The 20,992-nt window shown below is 34.4% G+C and overlaps 1 protein-coding gene across 1 annotated transcript in view; it reads right to left on the reverse strand.

The window, feature by feature from the left end:
• Positions 1–20,992, reverse strand: part of LOC119642234 (guanine nucleotide exchange factor DBS) — a 120,240-nt gene that overhangs the window by 89,409 nt on the left and 9,839 nt on the right. Inside the window, exon 7 of the mRNA XM_038041293.1 lies at positions 1,916–2,083. Coding sequence (XP_037897221.1) covers positions 1,916–2,083 — 168 coding nt within the window. The remainder of the gene's footprint in view (positions 1–1,915; positions 2,084–20,992) is intronic.

The following is a 20,992-nucleotide window of genomic DNA, read 5'->3' on the forward strand; positions in this document are numbered from 1 at the left end:
ATAATGGAAGCATATTCTCGAATAGATCTGGCCGAACTAGAACTTTTTATTGTCATCTGGTTCATCGATTTGTTTATATCAGGAGGTAATAAACACCAAAAAGATAGACCAGTAACAACAATAATGTCTAGATCGGAAACTGACGTTATACTGTGTAAGCAAAACGGCTTTACTTGGTAAACTTGATAAAATGTAATATAACCTATGTATAGTGTACGTCACAACGAGAGTTATTAATAAGTGAATAAAAGATTTTAAAAAAAATTTTTTTCTTACTTGCGAGTTGAATACAATTTTTACAATTCTTCCTCTTGCTCAAACAATTTTTACGATTCTTGTTCTTGCTCACACAATTTTACAATTCTTGTTCTTACTCACAAAATGTAGAATTCCTGTTATTGCGCTGCTCAAACAATTTTTACAATTCTCCCTTTTGCTCACACAATTTTACAATTCTTGTTCTTATTCAAATGGGAAGGAACAACATTAAGCATGGTATTGAATACGTGTGGAATACATACACATATTCGAAAGGCGGAATATCAAAGTTGGTTAGTCAGTGTTGATACACGCAAAGGGCAAAGCTACTCCTTGAAGACTCGAATCAATCCAGAAAAGATGATATTTAGGAAATTAAAGTCAGTACAAACATTGAAACAGGGCAGATTGCCGATGATAAACTTTATCGAAAGCATAAGAAATATATAACTTTGTTGCCTTCCAGATATAAAATCCATCAAGAGACCACCATTCAAGCGTATGAGTCGCTCTTTAAGAAATTAAGAGATCGCCTGATCCAAGCTTTAGACTTGGAATTATTAAAAGATCCGATATTTTGGAATATGATTATAGGCATGGCTCTAGTCTATACATCAACCATTAATTTCTTTATGATATTTCGCAGCTTTCTACAGGTATTTTGATAGCTTAAAAAATCTTTTCCTTCTTTTAATTACTTCCTTCTCATTTAGTGCACCCAACAATAAAAGTCCCATATAATTATTGGGTTCGTACTTCAAGACCAACTAAAAGTAATTTTCAATTTAAACAATACCCGCAACAAGAACCACACAATTATTTTTACAGTAGGATATCTGGGAATAGGGAATAATTTTATACGACATGTTTCCGAACATTTGCAAACAAACGTGCGATACGAAGTACGTTCAGAAAAAATTTTAACTTTTCAAAATCCTTGGGCTACGTACATTCGATTTTCGAAATTTTTTTTTTTTTTTGTTATATTGGCAAATGGCAAACGAGTAACGTCATGCGATGCTTTCGAATGATTTCGGTATGAAATGTGTGGCAGCGAAGTTTTTCTCGAACTTGCTAAGGCTCCCGTCACTGGTTGTTCGTAATGTCTTAACCAAAAGCAACACTGTAAACTCGTCTCAGCGACCGTGTTCGCCGGACATGGCCGTCTACAATTTTTTCCTGTTGGGAAAATGAAAAGGCCCGTGGAAGGGCGGAGATAAAGATCGCATCGCTAGAGGACTCGTGGTACACTCCAAAAACCGCCTATTAGAAGTGCCTCGAGGGTTTGAACAATCGCTGCCACAAGTATATTATATCCAAGGGCCTTTACTTTGAAGGGGACAAAATAGATATTGATGAATCAATAAATGTTGTTCGAGAAAAATAAAAGCCACCTTTTTTTTGAAAATACCGTATATGCGTGGACATATTAAATATTTTTTTACTTCAAGTTCAAAACAATTAAAGATCAATTGCATTACCGAGTTGAGTACTTGCGACTCCCTTGAGTATACTTAATAAATGTACATTTTTCAGAATTTTCGAATGAAATTAGTATGTATTCGATAGGATCATTTCCTCTTGCATAAAAATTAGTAATAGACGTTTGCTCTCCTTTTTGGAGATCGGGAATAATGAGCAGATATGTAAGGCTTACCTTATGTTTTCTTCGTAGCAAATTTGGAGCTCCGCCAGGTGGTTGTAGTGGTACAGCTGGTTCTGGAGTAACGGTTTGCACTGGTCGTGGTGGTTTTAAAGCTAACTTTTTTAGGCTGGCAATACGTTTATCACACATCAACGACACATCATCGATTCTTTGCAAAACCTAAAAAACGATAAGAAAAGGAGAGCAACAATTATTGCTGCATAAATGTTCGAAATGAAATTTTTTCCTTTTTTTAAACACAGAACGCGAAAGTTATTTGTTCTACTGCTCCTCTATTATAATTATTTTGCAAAGAGCTTTAAATGATGAAATATTTTGCAAAAAGATGAAATTCATTGCGAAAAGAATCATCTCGTTACTCATGCTTTATGATTTTGGAATTTTTTTTTCTTTGAACGTTAAGAGATTTGAATTAAATTTAAAAAATAAAACTAACAAAATTTTATCCAAACTTTGCTTATTATTGTACTATTATTACCATTATTATTGTTACTGTTATTGTTAGTATAATTAAAGCATCTCATGTATATATGCGCTCATGTGTTTTGTTTTTTTTTTATGCTACTTCAATTGTTTAAATCAATCCGATTTAATGGGTCTGCTTGCTAACCGTTCGTCTGCTCGTCTATCGTTATAAATTTTTATTATTTTTTGCTTTCTGTTTTTCTTTATATCATAAATAATGGATGTGCAGACAGACAGATAGACATCCGTAGATATATATATATATATATTAGAAAGTAAATGTTTAATTTTATAGAAATATTTATTTTTAAATATTTTAATTTTATCCAAATGTACGCTAGTTTCTATTAACGCACGCATCTGATTTCATACACAAAACCATATGCATTTTCTTCTGATTGCAACAGCGATTTATTCGCGGCAGTTAATCATATTAATGCATTTTTACATTGTTAGCACCTGAATGGTTGTCGTCGGTGGCTCAGCATTGGCTGATAATTACGAATGTTGTCTTAATCAAGTTTCCCGAATGTTTTACACAACATTTTATGCATTTTCTCTTTTTATTGTTTCTTTACGCATTTGTTGTTGCAAATAAAGATATTGCACGTTTATATACTGAAGGAAAGAAAAAAGACGAAAAATGCGTGAAAATATTGTAATTGTTGTCAATTGCATTTGTTTTTTCTCTTTGATTGACAGATGGGAAATATTGATGAGATTGCCTCTAGTAAACTAGCGGGACAAGTTGAAAAATCGAACATTGTTGTAATGAGCAGGTGAAATTGCAGAATTTCGTTTAACTTTCATATGGAAAGATCCATTTAAACAGTTAACTATGTATGGCGAGTATATGCGTTGTGGGCGTTTTATCCGTCTTTGTCGGATTTCCTGACAAAACTTTATCCTTGTGAACAGAGCCACGAACCGCGTCCGACCCACTATCTTTAAAATTTCAAATAACTCAGCTTCAGCTTGCTCGCGCATAGCAATGCTGTAAATGGATTGTATCACTACCTCAGCTATTCAGCTATCAAATATTAAATGTGTTTACGTGCTGTTAAACACTTCACAGAAGGTGATGTCGATGTTTGTCAACACGTTTGTAAAGCACAATTTGGAGCACAGAACGAATAAAGATTCTTGCACGCAAGTTGATACACGCCGTTGCAAGCGTTTAAGCAAAATAAATGTAATCCTCATCGTTCGGTGATGGGTCACAAAAGTTGATCCCTTTTGACTTACTCGCTAGTTCTAGTATCTATAGTGTCTATATCATAGTCGTTATTATTATACCCACGGCCGTAAGATGAGGGTGTGCCCATTTTGTTTTTTTTCCATAATGTATGTAACACCCAAAAGAAAGCTTGAGAGACCCTATAAAGTGTATATATTCTTGATGAGCGTGAAATTCCAAGTTGATTTAGCCATGTCTGTCTGGCTGTGTGGGGTGTGTTGTTGCCACTCTTCTGGTCGCAAAACTGAACCTTACTCGGACATCATAAAGGATAGAAGGATGTAACTTTCTCGTTTACTTCACTTTACTCTTTACGTTCAAAAATGGTAACAATCGCCCATTCTCACACATATTCTCATATTTTTGAAGTCAGAATGGTCAAAACTATTGTGTACATTTCTCAAATAAAGATATATTATCTGCCTAAATATGGGTTCATTCTAAAATGAATATGGCAGATACTGCGGTTACTTTTTTTTTAGTAACACCAGCAAACAAATAAAAGAAGTTGGGGAGCACTGGCCGGAATGTGAGATGCGGCCTCCGCCGAATATAACTTTCTTACTTATTAGTTATTGAAGGTATTTGACAATTATAGTAAAATCCAATTTTTTTATCAATTATTTAGCGAATCCATCGCAAAAAGGAAAGAAAACAAATTAAATAATTTATTTTTAATAAATTACGTTCAACAAATAAAAAAAAAAAATTTTCTTTTTTTGCGTGGTCTTCAGAAAAAGGTCAACAGGCGAAGATGAAAACAACAACGGAAGTTTTCAAGATGAGTCTGTGGATAACACATAACCTAACATCATGCCATGTAAATATTTATTAATGTTGTTAGTGATGGCGTTGCTTTGTACACGCAAAGTTGACGATGATGATGACGATTTTTATGTGCACAGAGTTATTGCAGACGAAATGTTAAAAAAGCTGGCTCTCGTAATTTTGATAAGTGCGTTTAACAAGTTGAACGTTTACTGCCAGTATTTACATTTAAAATCTTTAAAGAAGATGAGCTTTGCTACCTCCGATAATAGCTCTGTTAATATTGCTCAATAGCACTAATTTTTCATTTTTTTCTCCTTCTACTACTTCCGTATATGAATTTTAAAGTTCAACGTGTATTTAACGACTTGAAACTTTGCTTATGAAAAATACCAGAAAATCAGGGACTATGTGTAAGGAAATTAATTATAATGCGATGGTGGTGCAGATGCCTGTTTTTGAAATCTTTGCACATTAGTTTATCCTCATGCTAACCTTAGCTTAAAAGTCAATGTCATAGTCTATGGTTTGTTGCACAACATAATGATGCTTCATCAACGTTTTGTACGTTACTATGTTCGCGGTTACACGTGCATTGGCGCGCAGAGCATTAGAGTCTGCATAATTTATTTTCCCATTATAGAGAAGCTCCCATAGATGAAAGTGAAAGCTATTAGGAGGCAGATGTAACAACGTCGCCAGCATTATGAAACTTTAGAGGACTCTCTTCTCGATTCATTGCTGAACAAGTTAGTGCATAAAGACGCGGGACAAGTTGTTTTGTTTTGTTTAAAAAAAAACAAAAATATTCCCGAATTATATGTCTTTGATAAAGAGCTTACTTGGTGGCGATTTTTCTTTACTTCTTTGTTAAAGGAAAAATATATATATCACGAAAAACACTTAGGAGGAAAATGCTTGTTATTATGCAACGAAAACTTATTAAACAAAATTTATTAAACGTTAACTTTTGTCATAGCATGGGAAGCTACAAATTTCCTCGAATTATATTTTTTTATTTTTTTTAAAGATTTCCGCAATTATTTTCCGAATACCTTCAAATATCACTAGCTGCTGTGCGGAATAGAACTACGTAGCTTGTTGTATTAGAATTTAAGCTTTTTTTTCTTGCCGGAGAAAAGTGCTTCAAATGTATTCAAATTATGCCCCGCTACGGCCCAACGTCAATTACTAGCAAGTAATTGACTAAGCCTACCAGCACATATCCATAAGTGTTGCAATTCTTCGGATCCATTACGTGGTCTAGTTTTGCCAACCCTCTTTCACTAATATATGTAAAATAGAACTGTAGAATATTTTTATTAATTTATTGTCTATATATTTTGTAAATTTATAAAGTATGGATTTAAAAGCTGTCGCCGTTATTGAAAACTCTACCGCACTTGAGATTTGAATCAGCGAGCATTGAGTTGTTAGCCGGGATTCTTCGCCTATTCGGACATTCATGCTGATCATGCCTAGGATATGTTTGCAGAATTTCATGAAATTGTTGAGCAAAATTATCGCAAAGATGTACTTTAGCTAAAATTGAAATATTGTGTACACTGTAAATATTCATTTTAATAAATAGAGAGAAGAATCGTTGCTTTAGCTCGTGTACAAAAGCAATAAAGATGTAAAGGGTTTTTTTGATTAACGGTATAATACTCTTTAGATGACACAAAAATGATCGGAATTCGGGGAACATAAGATCTATATAAAGTAACTTAAGATAACTTACTTGATATCTGAGTTTTTTGTATAAATTCATATTGAAAAACACCTATTCAAGAGATTTGTAGAAGGCTTGACAATGAGTAATGAAGCTAGAAAATATTTGACAGCAATGTGCGAAATGCATAAGCCGACGTTAAACACTCTGTAGCGAAATCCATTTAAGCACTTAAGAGTTAAAACAGTCGCTTTCGCTTGCTGCCGATTCCTAAACACGATCTTTAATCAAAGAAAGCACGAAATTTCGATGTTCTATAATATTATTAAACAAAAAATCATTTTTTTTTGCTTTTGAAACCGCGAATATACTCAATTTACATTGCATTGCAACTGTGTCCTTGCCCAATGCTAGCGTATCACATCCATTTTTATATTCGATTTCGTATCAAGGTTGAGTATTTTAATTTGTTATGACTTTAAGAACGATAGCTTCTTACAGGTAGAAGAATATAGAGACATACGCGCAAAATGTTAAACAATTTCAAATTTCAACGTGCACGAACATGACAACGATCTTACATTTGGCAGCTGCTTTCGAATGTTGTCTTCCTGTCTCATTGCTGCGCATTTGAGATTTCAAAATAGACTTTAAAATTAGCGCATGGCCTTCTCTCTCGGATGGATATAAAAATATTTATATATATTTACGGTAGCACTATTTCTTACATCTTGCAACATCCAATGTAACGATTTACTAAAAATACTCTACTTTCGATGGAAATCATCAAGTTGACATCACTTTAAAAATCACATTAACCTTGATTAATAAACTTCTTAAGTGTTCGTTTATACTCGTTTGCATAAACATCAAACCTCAGCAACGACAACAAGTCGAACTCGAACTGAACTGAAACTCAAGCTCAAACATGTTTAAAATAAAAGCAATTCTGCATTCTCTCATCGTATAGCAATTATTTACTCATGTTATAAACAAGTTCTGTAACAATTTCGTACAGAAAGTAGATCAATAAGAACAGAAATCTTTAAAGAGAGGGAAAATCTAATATATTTATTGATGATGTGGTTAATACTCAGTACTATAGTTAAATTATTAGTTGCGAAGTTAATCGAAGAAATAAAGCTGGCATGGCGAGAAAGAGAAGATTATGGTATTATTCTGTTCCGCTGTTAGAAGTTTCGATTATATGTTTTGGCATACAAGCCAGGTATTAATATGAGAAACAACAACAAATTATACAACTTCACTTTATGTAGCTTGAGAATGTTATTTGACGTTAACATATAACACAAGTTATACATGTAAAGCGTCTTCCGAAAATTCGTTAAACTGGATTTCCAGTTTAAGTCAGTTGTACAACTATAGAGTCTAAAATCTTTATTTATGGATGTGTGCATGCACAATACATCAATCCATGGTGGTATGCAAATAAAAATGAAAGAGGGATGATTTCATTTAAAAGGACAAGAATATTGGAATTAAATATTTTGAAAATATATACCTTAAGCAAGTTGTTGCCTGTAAGGAAATACGGAACGCCGAGCAATTTGCAATTGCAACAATTATTTGGAGGTTCTGTTTTGACTAAATGCATTTACTAATGATCAGAAAAGATTGGCACATGCCATTTTTACTTTGTTTGTAGGAAATTTCACAGAACGTAACTTTGCGGTTTCCAATAGCGATTAAGAAATTTGCATGAGAGTCTAGTTAACCTAATTTCTGTAAATCCTTTATATGAAATAGCAGAAGCAAATGAGGGTAAAGATAAGCAACAGCAAATTAGATTAAAACTTCTAATCGATGTTTAATTGTTTACAGAAGTATTCTGCGATGTGCTCAGACAGTGACACTGCAAATAATTAAAGCGCATTAAAAATTAATAATCGTCTTGAAGCGAATTTTGATTGCGAATGTTTACATAATAAGAGCGCATGAGTTCCGATTGAAGAAAATGTTTGTTTTTAACCTGGCGTAATATGATGTCTGTGTTCATTTAGATATCTTTTTTTTTTATAGATCATAGCCATCTTTACGCGATCCCCATCATAAGCGATTTAGATATGAGTGAGAACACTGACCATGTGCTGCCTTGGTATGTTTTTTAAAGCATCACTTTAGACAACCTGGTTCGCCTTTGCCTTTGTATCTTTCATACAATCCCGAAAAGCACAGAGAAAGTGATTATCTGCATTGGCTCTCCCAGGACCCACATCTTGTCAGCGCCAAAAGAATTATAGTGGTCGTACTTTATCTGTTTTACCAAAGTCTTTACAAATCCTTATGTTTATCATAGAAACACTTAAAGCTTGGCTTACGCAAATGGAATGAGAGACAATAAAACTTCTTGAAAACTACTATGCGACCAAAGGAGAATCGGCTACGGCTCTGATTATTTTTATACAAAAGTTCTTATACATGATTTTTTGTGTAACAACATCGTATTTCTTTGAAATTTGTGATAAAAAATGAGAAAAAAAAATGAATAATGAATTCAGATTTGGTTTCCCCGATAAGCCGGTCACAACACTGTTCAGAAAATATATTTTTTTTTTTTGGTTAAAATAATTTCTTAAATATAGATTTCATAATTGAGGTCAAGTGTTTTTGGAAAGAAGAAAATCAAAATAATTTAAATAAGACGAACAAAAGATAAAAGGAATTGAAAACACAAAAATAGGTTGGCATGTAGTCTCTTTGTATTATATGGAAGTAATCTATTACAAGCTTACATTCCTAAGCTCATACGCACAATTTGTGAGAAGGTTTGAAATTTTACTTACGTATATCTTACGTATTTTCATAAGATGGAATTGTTTCTGACTTTCCTCTATTGTAATTTAGCTGTCTTTCTACGTATCATTGATTGTATAATCATTGCATTTGTATATGCGTGTTAGTGGTTATCTTTCTTAGAATAGCAGACTACGAACAAATAACAATAATTCAAGCTTTCGCGTTGTTGATGCAATCAATGATGATAAAATTTACACCAAAGCTGCTAACAACACTGTGGTTAAGTGTGATTTTCGTCTATTAGTTCAGTTAGTCGTGCTAATTAATCGTAGGAGAGGTTTCTTTACTTCGAATTTTTATTAGTAAAACGTTGCAAGCAATAAACGCATTTAGTCATTTTACTAGCCAGACTCGCCATTCAACTTGCTGAGATATTCTCGTAAGAAACTCAAACGTATTAAAATTTTCTATTTTTATCCCCCAGAATAACTCATAAATTTTCCACGAGCATCTTGGCCTAGTTACGCGTATTCAGTGGAGTGCAGGAACATTTCATTCTCTCTCCTATGGAGTTACTCGTAAGATCATAAAACAACAAAAATATGTCAAAAGCGTCATAAGATTATTGACCGAGTGAAGAAAATGAATTAAGAAAAATGAAGGAGAAAATTTTAAAAAGTTTTAGCCGCATTTTGAAGTCACTATGTGGAGGGAGAATAAATATGTAGTAGCCATGCAAACCTAAAGAAATTATTTTATATGGCAGTACATAAACATCGAATAGTCATAGTGGTATTCAATCAAGGGAAGTGTACTTTTCAAAATCTACGTACTATTTTTATCAGTCATTCATTAAATAAAACTCAATGTAATAGTTTTATATTCAAAACGATTTTCAAACTTGTAAGTGATCTACAAGAAGTTTGGGAAAACGAGGCAATTATTTCACAGAAATAAGAAAAATTTGTCCAACCAAAGCCAAAACTACTCGGCTTTCTCAGTGTACTAGTCCAATCGTCCTAAAGTTGCAAGCGTATATCGCAACACCATGCTGCAACTCGTCGTTCTTTAATCGAAAAGCCCGCTTTTGAAGCAGTCTGTCTGCAATATTCTTTCTTACCGTTCCACATGTTTTCCCTTAAGTGGAATGTCAACAAGAAGTGTTTCTTCTTTTCTCTTTCTCCACCTGTGATCCCCTATCATGAACACTCTGCCCGTACGTACAAAAGACACATTCAGAGTGGCCGGTCAAATGATAACAAAAAAGAAATACGCACATGGGGATCAAATAACACTTATAGTTCCAATTAAAAATCGTAGAAATTCCCATCAGAATCCAGAAGGCAGTCGTACGGATTGTCAGCGGCAGATACGGCAGAAATTTACATGTGTCTGCTCGTCCGCCCTTTAACAACCGTTAAAACACTTTCATTCGTACAAATTAAGAAAAAACCCACATTTCGTTACATCTGTACTTATTTTGCACTTATAAATGAGGATTGAAATTTCAACCACAATACACAATAAAATCTGTCGTTTCTCATAGGGAGTTGGTTTAGAATTTCGCACACTAATCAGGGCGCACCTAGGATAATAAGTGTGGTAGCCACAAAGTCAAGCGTATTTAGTTAGTGAAAGACTTTAAAGTGTGTGTGTATTCGCTTAAGATACTTGGTATCCAAAGTTCATCCGATAGCTTGCTTGTTTAAAATTAAGTCTCTGTTCAGAACTGCTGTTTATAAGCTTTGTCTCTAATAACGAAGATAATTGTAATGATTTCATTTTATACATGCAGATACATGTTGATATTAGGTGAAAGGAAAATTTCGCGGCGTTTCTTCCAGTTGCGTAACACTGCCCGATTCAAGGAATACTATTCAATATTATGAAAAGTGACGGACAGTCCGTAGATTAGAAAAAAAGGATCGTAAACTTGATTGCGATGAGTAAATACGATAAACCTTCGCAGACATGCGAAAAGAAATCATGGTGTGTATGATCAAGAGGTCTTGTCGAAATCAGCTTGTTTTTGCTTTTGAAAGTTCGACATTAAAGACCAATGTCACACTCTGGTCGACCAATCACTGATAAAACGCTGGAGTTCTCTAAAAAACCGAAGAATGAAGATACTCTTTGCGGGCAAACAAACGTTGAGAAGAAAACAGTTTTGAAATATTTGCACGAGATTAGATACAAAAAAGAAGTTCTCCACTTGCGTAGCTCATGAACTAATGAAGAAGAAATTAATTGGATGAATTTTCATAAATCGAACCTTTGTCGAAGAGAGGGATTGGTAACGAACATTGGAAAGCAAGTCACATGCGGCAATAATGTGCAAAAATTATTTTCGCCTTCACTCACGTTGTCTCCCATCATAACAATGCTAAGCCTTCTACGAATTCAATGAATCTGGAAAAATAGAGAGAGCTTGTTTGGGAAATTTCAACGCATTTACCATATAACGTGGACGTTGCTCTTTGCAGAACTTTCTTAACTATAAAAAACTGACTTTAGAGGACTGAGAGAAGAACTGTGAAATTCACTTTTAATACAGTTTTTCAGCCATTCATTTAAGTTCTATGAAGACTGCCTATTTTTAAAACTCTGCCTTTTACCTCCATATGGTTCAATTGATTTGGGTTTTTACTCTTATGAGAAACATATAGCCATTTGCCAGAAGCCTACATTTGATACTATCCCTTTATATAGCCATGAAAAGGTCAGTAGTTGTTATAATGTTAGGTTTCAATAAGTGAACAAGGTTAATTTACCAACCAATCAAGCCTTACTATCGCTTTTTTGTGCATACAAGAACACGTAATAGCAAGCTATAATTTGGAGTAATAATGGAGTGCTATAAACAAGTTTAGAAGTTATTTGAATTGCAATAACCCACAAATTGGTAGATTTATGCCTACGCAAATATGTGAAGCAGAAGAGAAAAGACGAGAAGAGAAAAGAGATGGTATGGTTTTACCGTATAAATAGAACGGCATTGAAGAAGTTTGCCGGCCATGCTGCTGTTAAGATATTTTTGTTTCGGTTGTATAACAAATTTTATAATGAAAACAGGAATTATAAATAGAACAGCAAGCACAACTGGTAAATGGTAACCATATAGGTCAATACAAGTGAGTACCGGAGCGAGTTCGAATAGCGTAAACTTTAATGGTTAAATAGCGTAAACTGCAAAGGTCGTCATTACATGTAATGAATATTATAGTTGCAAAAACAAATTGAAAAAAGTATTAGAAAAAGTTAGAAGATAAGCGAATATATTCCACTGAAATTTATATTTTAAAAGTTTTTTTGCAGCGAGCATTTTTTAACGAAAATTAATGTAAGAACTTAGAACTTACACAACATAGCAAGCGTTCCGTGAAATATGCGCATATCATTAGAAAAAGAACTAGTACGTCCTACATATTTTTCCTGTATTTTTTTCTTTGTTTTTTTATCCTACTACTACTTGTTTTGCTTCCCATAAATGCTCATATCCAGTTTCGCCGCGAATATAAAAAAGCTGCAATTAATTGAATTGGTGGAGTTTTTTGAAGTTCTGTTAACCTTACAATTGTTGTGACTGATTTTTGAGATTGGTGAGTGGAACATCTTAACATTTTTTTTAGTGAAATATCCACCCTAAGATCTCACGTAGGTTTGACGATGTCATCACAGTGTCTACCATGCTTTTGTGGAAGTTATAAATAAAATGATGAAACAATTGAAAACATTATTGTCGGACAAGGTCAAACGTTAAATGCCATACATCAATTCATCTAATATAGTTATTCATTCATTTTTGTACAAATATATCCAAAGTTTCACGTTGTTTTCATATAAGGCACACATTCATGACAAGTGTTTTCCAAGGCACTTTTCATGGAGGGCGCCCACAGTGTTAACTAATTTAGTCCACATTTGAGAAACTTAATTTATTTGTCGAAAATACTATTATTTTTCATTTGTTCCCTTACAATGAACTACAAATGAGATTTTGCCGGCATATAAAGTCGTATTTTTTATAAGACTTCCTATATATCGTGGAGTCTATCTATGTGATCCACACTTCCTACCGACAATTTTTATCACCAGGTGTTAGCAATTAAAACTTATTTCTTAAGGCCTTAACACTCATAAGATCCCTTATGTGCAATGAAGTAAAAAAATAAAACGAAGGTCGTTTGAGCTTGGTCCATTTCGGTTATTTATTTGCAAAATTTTCATCAAAAACGTTTAAAAATTAGCCGTTTTTGTGGTATAGAGGTTTAACTTTCATGAAATGATGAGATATGGTGGAATCTAAAAAATTAGAGCCAAACAAAACTATATTGAAAGTTAGACTTTTTTACTATGTAAAAATTCAGTTTTCGTAGGAACGATTACGTAGGAGTGTTGCCTCATCCGACCCAGGTTTTCACATCAATCTAAAATAGAGAAATGCTATTACTCGGCAAGTTTTGTTAAGGAATTTCACGATTTGCTATCTTTTTCATGTAAAGACCTTTCAAATTAGGATGTTATGCGAATAATGGTCGAAAAAGTGGTCTGATCTAAATTACTTTCACGACATTTTTTGACCTTGACTCAAAGCATGTTTTGATTCATTAAAATATCTCAAAAACTTCTCGATACATATCAGATGAATAGATAAACAGATGGACAGAGAAGATTAGAATGAGTCAGAAAATTTTGAATCGATCAATAAAAGGCGGGTGTATATTCAATCATGGGATCCTCTATACAATCGCACAAAATTAATGTATTTGCATCACTTAAACGCGCCTCCACTGTTCGGCGAGGAATATGGTAATAAGAAAGGAAGAAGGAATTCCTTAACAATTCCTGCAATTTATTTCATATTTACAACGTTATAGTTGGCGTCATAATGTCACACAAGTTCACATATTTAGTTTATCATTAATACAGTAAGAGGAAGTAGTTTTCGGACAAAAACAAACATTGCGAGTCGGATGTGTCGATGATTTTTTAATTCAGTCTGAATGAAAACGAGTAAGGCCAAAGACGACATTCAGTTGCCCTGCACGATGTTCTCTAGTACAATTATTTACTCGTTTACACCAAAAAGTACACATTATTTTCATGCAAACGTACACTTTTCAGGAAAGTCCGATTATTGGAGGATGCTCAAAATACCACACAGCGGAATCCAAATTTAGAAAGCTTTACTCACTTCCTAAAAATTTTACTATATTTCAGTTTTTGGCATAAAAAACTAGAAATTAGACCTTCACCCCTTTGAAGGGCTTAGTTTTCAAGATAACCCCTAAATGTGTTGGTGTAGCTATATGATTCCCTGCCATAAATTTTTGTTTCTAAATTACTGTTATGAGCCAATTTTCATCATGAAATATTAAAAATTAAAGCATCTTTTGAAGAGCTTACTGTTTATGAGAAATCTTATCTGGAATTTAGACACATGTGATTCAAATTTGGCTCACTTAATTTTTATATCAAATAACTATGATGAAAAATTTTTATCATAAAGCATTCACAACTAGATTGGTGATTTCCAGAAAATAGGCCCATGTGGCGTAAATTGGGTAAAGTTGACTTTTTTATCAATGTTCACGATGAAAAATTAATATAACATCTGTTTATCTACGGTTATACGAGAGGACACAGCCGTGCCAAACTTTTCATGCCAATTTGGAATGACGAAGTACTATTACTCAACAAGATTTGTAGGAAAATTTCAAAAATTGCAGCTTTTGCAAAGAGCGGACCGATCCGAACTATTTCTAATAGCGTTCCTCCTTGGGTCGAAGCAAGTCAGCGTACGAAATTTCATCAAAATATCTCCAAAATTGCGACCTGTGGGTTGAACCTAAGTAAACAGGACGCAAAGAGACGCTAAAATGGGAAATTCGGAAAATAAAGTGACTTGACCCCATCAGGATGATGTTTAGACTGTGGCTTTGGAACCTACTTTTACGAAATTTTAAATCTACAATATATTTGATTATATAATATCTATTTAATTATAATCTGATCACATTTGTTCTCAAAGTTCACTTGCGGCCAAAAGCTAACCGGGTGTGTGTCAAATTTTAGCTTTTTACCTCCAGTTTTTTTACGTTCCACTAGTGGATGAGAGGCGGACATGTTGAACCAAAAGACTTGCTGAAACCGATTGAAACGTTCACGTTAACCAAGAACACGCATTACTTATATGGTCTATTCGGGAGTTGCAGGAATGAGATAACAAATCTAATACATACGCAAACTCTTAAGGAACGTGTAGAACGTCAAATAATATTTACCAAAAGAATATATAGCGGAACCATCTCGAGAAAATGCTTCTAGAGAGCGGCTAACATGCATATCTTTCTTCTCCAAAAGGTGCATTTAAGTCGTCTTTTACTATATATGTATTGGGCAATCCATGCAAACTTTTATTATTTCGTAATATTTCTATAACATGGACGCTGATGTAATCCGCTTAAGTGCCAATGAGAACATATTCCATATACCATCTTAGCTACATTTGTTTAGATGTGAAATATAAACTTATTTTTACAATCAATGTCTTGATCATGTGGAAGAAATAATTGAAAGAGATAACATAACGGTCTCTTTCAAGTGTATTTTCTGATTTTTGCGTCTCGATTGATTTCTTGTGAATTTTTCATAAGACTAGTTAGTTGCTATCTATGTATCTCATTTCTGTTACGATTTTCTTTCGTTAGATCAGTTAAACTTTAATGACAGGCTTTTTGCTGACTTGTTCTACGACGCTTAGCTGGTTTCAGAGACTAGTTTTTTTTTTTTTTTTTTCTTCTCTACAAAGTAAATGTGTCTACTCTGCTGCAATTGCTTTTGTAGTTGTCTTCACTCCATATAGGAATCAAGTTTAGATGTAAGTATATTTAAGTATATATGTTCGCAACAGAGGAAATAAACAAGACGTTACGAGCAAAGTTCTAAGAATTTTATAGATATTACTGAAACGGTTATAAATTATTTCATTTCTATATCATCTGTTCAAGAAAGAATGAAATGAAATACGAGCAACGATAAGTCTGCATTTGCTTTTCATCTTAAACAATAAATAATAAAAAATTGTAGCCATACCAATAGCTCGGATTTTGATAATATATTCTATTATATTTGGGCATCTCACTACCCCTTGTGTTAACTCAACGATGTATTTCCATCCAAATTTGAACACTTATTTCTTATGAGCTGTAAATTTTGCTGCAAGTGCATCTCACAATTGTTTATATCGAATTTGGGTTACTTCCAAATTCTTTTGCAAAGCTGTAAGTGATACATTCATTTTTGCTAATGGGAGAATGTATACATCAAATACTACACAGTGACGGAAATAGACAAACGGACAGACAAACAGACGCACATCTTTAGGTGCATTTAAAATTTGAAACTGGTTAAGAGTTTATGTACTTTATGGGATTTTTGAAACTTGTTTCTGCGCATCATTAAGGTATTTGAAAAAAAATCAAATTTTGATTCACCCTAATATTGAGTAAGCGGTCCGCGGTCTAAGGTACTACAGCATCGCGCATATCGTTCCAATTTTTGTACATTTTTATGCTATAGTTTATAAGTAAAGATCAAAAAACCTATTTTTTATTCGCTTTGAAAAACAAAAGTGTTCTCAGTTTACGTAGTGCTGTGGGCATGCCCTTTGACCGGTTTGGCCCATTTTCAATCTCCACCAGCGTGCAAAAATCTTCAATGTTTCTGCCAAATTGGACGTCGATAGCTTCATTTTTGCGGCGACGAGAATGCTTATAACAGACATTATACAGACAGACAGAGCGACATGGTTAAATCATTTTAGAACTTGATGCTGCTCAAGATAATGTACACATTGTGGTCTCTAATCTTTCTTTCTGGGCGTTGCAAACGTTTTGACAAAATGAATATTTCCTTCATCCTTCGATGATGTGAATAATAATAATCAATTCCCTCTTTCAGTGTAAGTAGGAAGCAATAGTTAGCATTTTTTAGCGTTAGACGTGGTCTTGTGAAGACTATGTATAAACCCAACTTCTATTCATTCGTTCCACTGAGCTGAAACGTAGATAGAGGCACTTCTGGTAATAATATTACTACCGCCAAATTTTTTGTATAGTGCATTTAGATTCTCCGGGCAAAACATTCGAAATATTAGTTTGGGGAAAAAGAAATCCATTATTTTTTTATGAAGGACTTTATTTAACATGCTTCGGATTGTTCGATTTGGGTCAAATATTCACCGTTTTGTTGTATGATTTGTTGCCATTTTAAAGGTAACTTCAAAATGCCTCTCTCATAGAAGTCCTGGTCTCTATTTGCAAAAAACTCTAGTAGCCGATTTTCACAATCCTCCCTGGATTCCAATTTTTTATCATTAAAGAAATTTTGCAATGCAAGAAAAAGATGATAATCGCTTGGTGCCAAGTCCGGACTGTATGGCGGATGCATTAAAACTTCCCAACCAAGCTCCCGAAGTTTCTGGCGTGTCACTGTAGATGTGTGTGGCGTAGCGTTGTCCTGGTGGAACACGACACCTCTCCTGTTGGCCAATTCTAGCCGTTTCTGGTCAATCGCTCTCTTCAGACGGTCCAGTTGTTGTCAGTAGAGATCAGAATTTAGCGTTTGGCCATATGGAAGAAACTCATAATAAATAATCCCCTTCCAGTACCACCAAATGCATAGCAAAACCTTCCTGGCCGTTTGAGGTGCTTCACCGCTCTTTGACCACGATCGTTTTCGCACAGGGTTATCGTATGTGATCCATTTCTCATCTCCAGTCACCATCCGTTTAAGAAATGGGTCTATCTCATTCCGTTTGGCCAAGGCTTCGCAGATGGAAATTCGATCCATCATGTTTTTTTCTGTTAATTGGTGTGGCACCCAAACATCGAGCTTCTTTTTGAATCCAGCTTTGTGTAAATGGTTTAAAACTGTTTTATAGTCGAGTTTTAGCTCCTGGGCGATGTTACGACTGCTAACATGCCGATCAACTTCGATCATTTCTCCGATTTTATCGACATTTTCGACGACCGGCCTACCTGTGCGAGGTGCATCTTTAACATCAAAAATTCCTGAACGGAATCTACGAAACCAAAATTGCACATAATTGGCTGTTACAGTATCGGAACCATAAACACCATTCACAATTTTAGCCGCCTGGCTTGCATTTTCGCCTTTGTCAAAGAAAAACTGTAAAATGTACCGAATTTTCTCTTTGTTCACTTCCATTTTTAACACGTTGTAACTCACAACTGAATGCACCAAACAAAAAACAGCAAAAGAATTTTTTTTACTGCAAAATGTACAGTATGTAAATGTACAGTATCGGAAATTGTTTGATCGATACTTTACGAGAAATCTATCAGTGCAGCCATCTACCGAAAAAATAATGGATTTCTTTTTCCCCAAACTAATATATGTAGATGCGCCCATGTACACTGCCACCGAAGGGTGGAGTACATTTACTTTTTCTTGGCCTCGTAACGCTGATATAGATTCATTAAAGCGCCAGTAAAATATGTATATTTTTTGACGTGAGTCCGCGAAATGCTTAGTGTACTCATTAGCTCATTACAGTATATCAGCTTTCTCCTTTATTCGCATCGCGGTTCCGAAGTATAGATCAGTATCTGTGCACGCATATATAGCCAGATTAGACGTGTAGATCAGATTTTTGTCAAAATTCTACAATCCTTATCGTGAATTTATTGAAAGTACATATGAAATATTTATTGGATTGGGACAGCGGTTGAGGGCTTATAACAAAGCGATTTGAAGTTTGGTTGAAAGGGAAGGACGCCGCAAACTTTTAAAAGAAATTTTTTTTTGGCACAAGTGATGTTTTGTAAGATGTAGAATTCATTGCAATTTCGGACTTTGCCCCAGCTGCTTCGAAAGTACCGTTTCGTACTGCTTTGTTACAACCTAATGTTTTGCCTGTTGGTGTCTACTTCCCTTGTAAATATTCTCGTGGCCACAAAAAGAAAGCTATCGACTTCTAATTTGGCAGAAGCATTGAAACTTTTTGTACGTAAGTTGATATTAAAAATGGCACAAATCGGTGGAAAGACACGCTTACATGCAAACTTAGAGTAAGAGCACCATTGTTTTTCGAAAAGAATAAAGAATTGGTTTTTTAATTAAAATTAATTAATTAAAATGTAGAAACATTTGAACGCATATTCTACGGGCATTGCCGTAGTACGTTTCCAAAAATGGAAAAAATTGACCATGCCTATCTAATAAACCCTATAAACTCTTTTCCTGTCTCCAATTTTAAATGCATCTAAACATTTCCGTCTATTCATTTGTCCATCTGTCTCTTTGCACAACTTTTTCAGCATTTGTGGTAAACATTCTCCCGTTAGCGAAAATGAAGATATCGCTTACGAATTCGCAAAAGTAGTTGGAATTGACTTATACTTTTAAAAGGACGCCTACAACGCCCACACGCCTATACGATAAGAACTTTTATTTTGAAAATAGAAAAAATCAGCTGCGCCCATTCCATATTAAAGGGCATGAAAATTTTGTTCTATTACTTTTTTTATTTTTTTTTAGGATAACGAGGATGGATACATAAGATTATATATAGAAGAAGAGTATGTTCTCTTTAATATGCTAAAGTTTTTCTCAGCACATAAGAAAAAAGAATTGTGGTAGCAAAGCAATTATTGCACTTCATATAAGTTTTTGTATTGAACTTTGATTTTAGTTCATTTTTTACTAAAATTTTAATCTCACGCCAATTAAAATTAAAAATTAAGCACTCACTCTTAATTCCACAGTGCCATGCAGAATGTTCACAATGCCCGGTATATCTACTGACCATCGCCGTCGGTCCATGATGAACATTTGATTGACATTTGATATTTGCACGCGAAGCATCAAAGCTTTACGATATTAAAATTGTTCGAAATAATCGAAATATTTGAGTTTATTTCTTCAAATTTCACACATACACCCAGCCACACATACGATTTTGGTCAACTAACTGTGGGCAGTTATAAAGTCGACATTTAACTAAAGTTAACTAAAACAAACAGTTATAGTTGCGATACGTTGAAAAGAATTTTGAATTCAAGCACGAAACCAAAAAGATCACAAAAAAAAAAAACAATTGTTTTGAATTACTTTAAATGACTCAAAATACAGATGTCCAGAAAAATTAAGTAAACACAAATAATGCATATGCAATAGGCGGTTGCATGTATTTTGATCAGCGATATCCATTGGTGCAAATAAGAAAGTAATGTGATACCGATGAGGTAACAATGAACACAACGGTTAAATTCGATGATTTTAATCTTTCTCTACAGTTTTCCATTTAGCGTTATTGAGTTACTCAGTCGCTGCTTTTGTTTTGTGCTTAAATTGAAGAACTCTGCTGCCGTAGCTTGCCAAACACACTTGTTGGTTTTGGTTTTGGAATGGAACGCAAAACCAAATATGTGCGGAAACAATGAAGAAACTTCCAAGACTTATTGGACGAAAAGCCATCTCAAACTCTCAAAGAATCATCAAATTTCGTAGCAGTTGATGAATCAACTGCTTCTAGACGTTTAGATGCGATGGGAAAGATTCAAAATGAGAGAAAGTGGCTACAACACCAATTCGAATCGTTGCGATATCGCGGTGTCAATGCTTGCCAGAAAAAAAAAAGGGTGTTTCTGTGGCGCGTTGTCGCTGATGATGAAAAGTAGAACTATTACGACAATCCCAACTCAGAAAAAATGATGTGTTAATCCCGGAGAGCCACCCACAAACGGAATCTTCACATCCATAAAGTTTTGCTGTGCATAGAATGGGATCAGCAAGGTGTAGTGTATTATGAGCTACTAAAATTAAATGAAACTGTCTCTGCAGATGTCTGCCGACGTGAGTTGAATAAATTATACGATGCATTGTTGCAAAAAAGACCAAGAATAGCGTCATCCTCTTGCATGACAACACTCCCTCTAACAATGCAAGAGTTGTCAAGGATACGCTGTTTCAGCACGAATGGGAAGTCCTGCCGTACTCAACAGACAGGGTCTTCTGATTACCACTTGTTCAGATCGATGTAGCAAGGCTTAACTGGCACGCGGTGTACAAATGCTGAAGAAGTGCAAACGTTGCCAGAAAGATGGGAAAAATGATTGAAAATATTTTCCTTGTGCCCTTTTCA

Source organism: Glossina fuscipes, unplaced genomic scaffold (assembly GCF_014805625.2).
Source record: "Glossina fuscipes isolate IAEA_lab_2018 unplaced genomic scaffold, Yale_Gfus_2 221, whole genome shotgun sequence".
Lineage (NCBI taxonomy): Eukaryota > Metazoa > Arthropoda > Insecta > Diptera > Glossinidae > Glossina > Glossina fuscipes.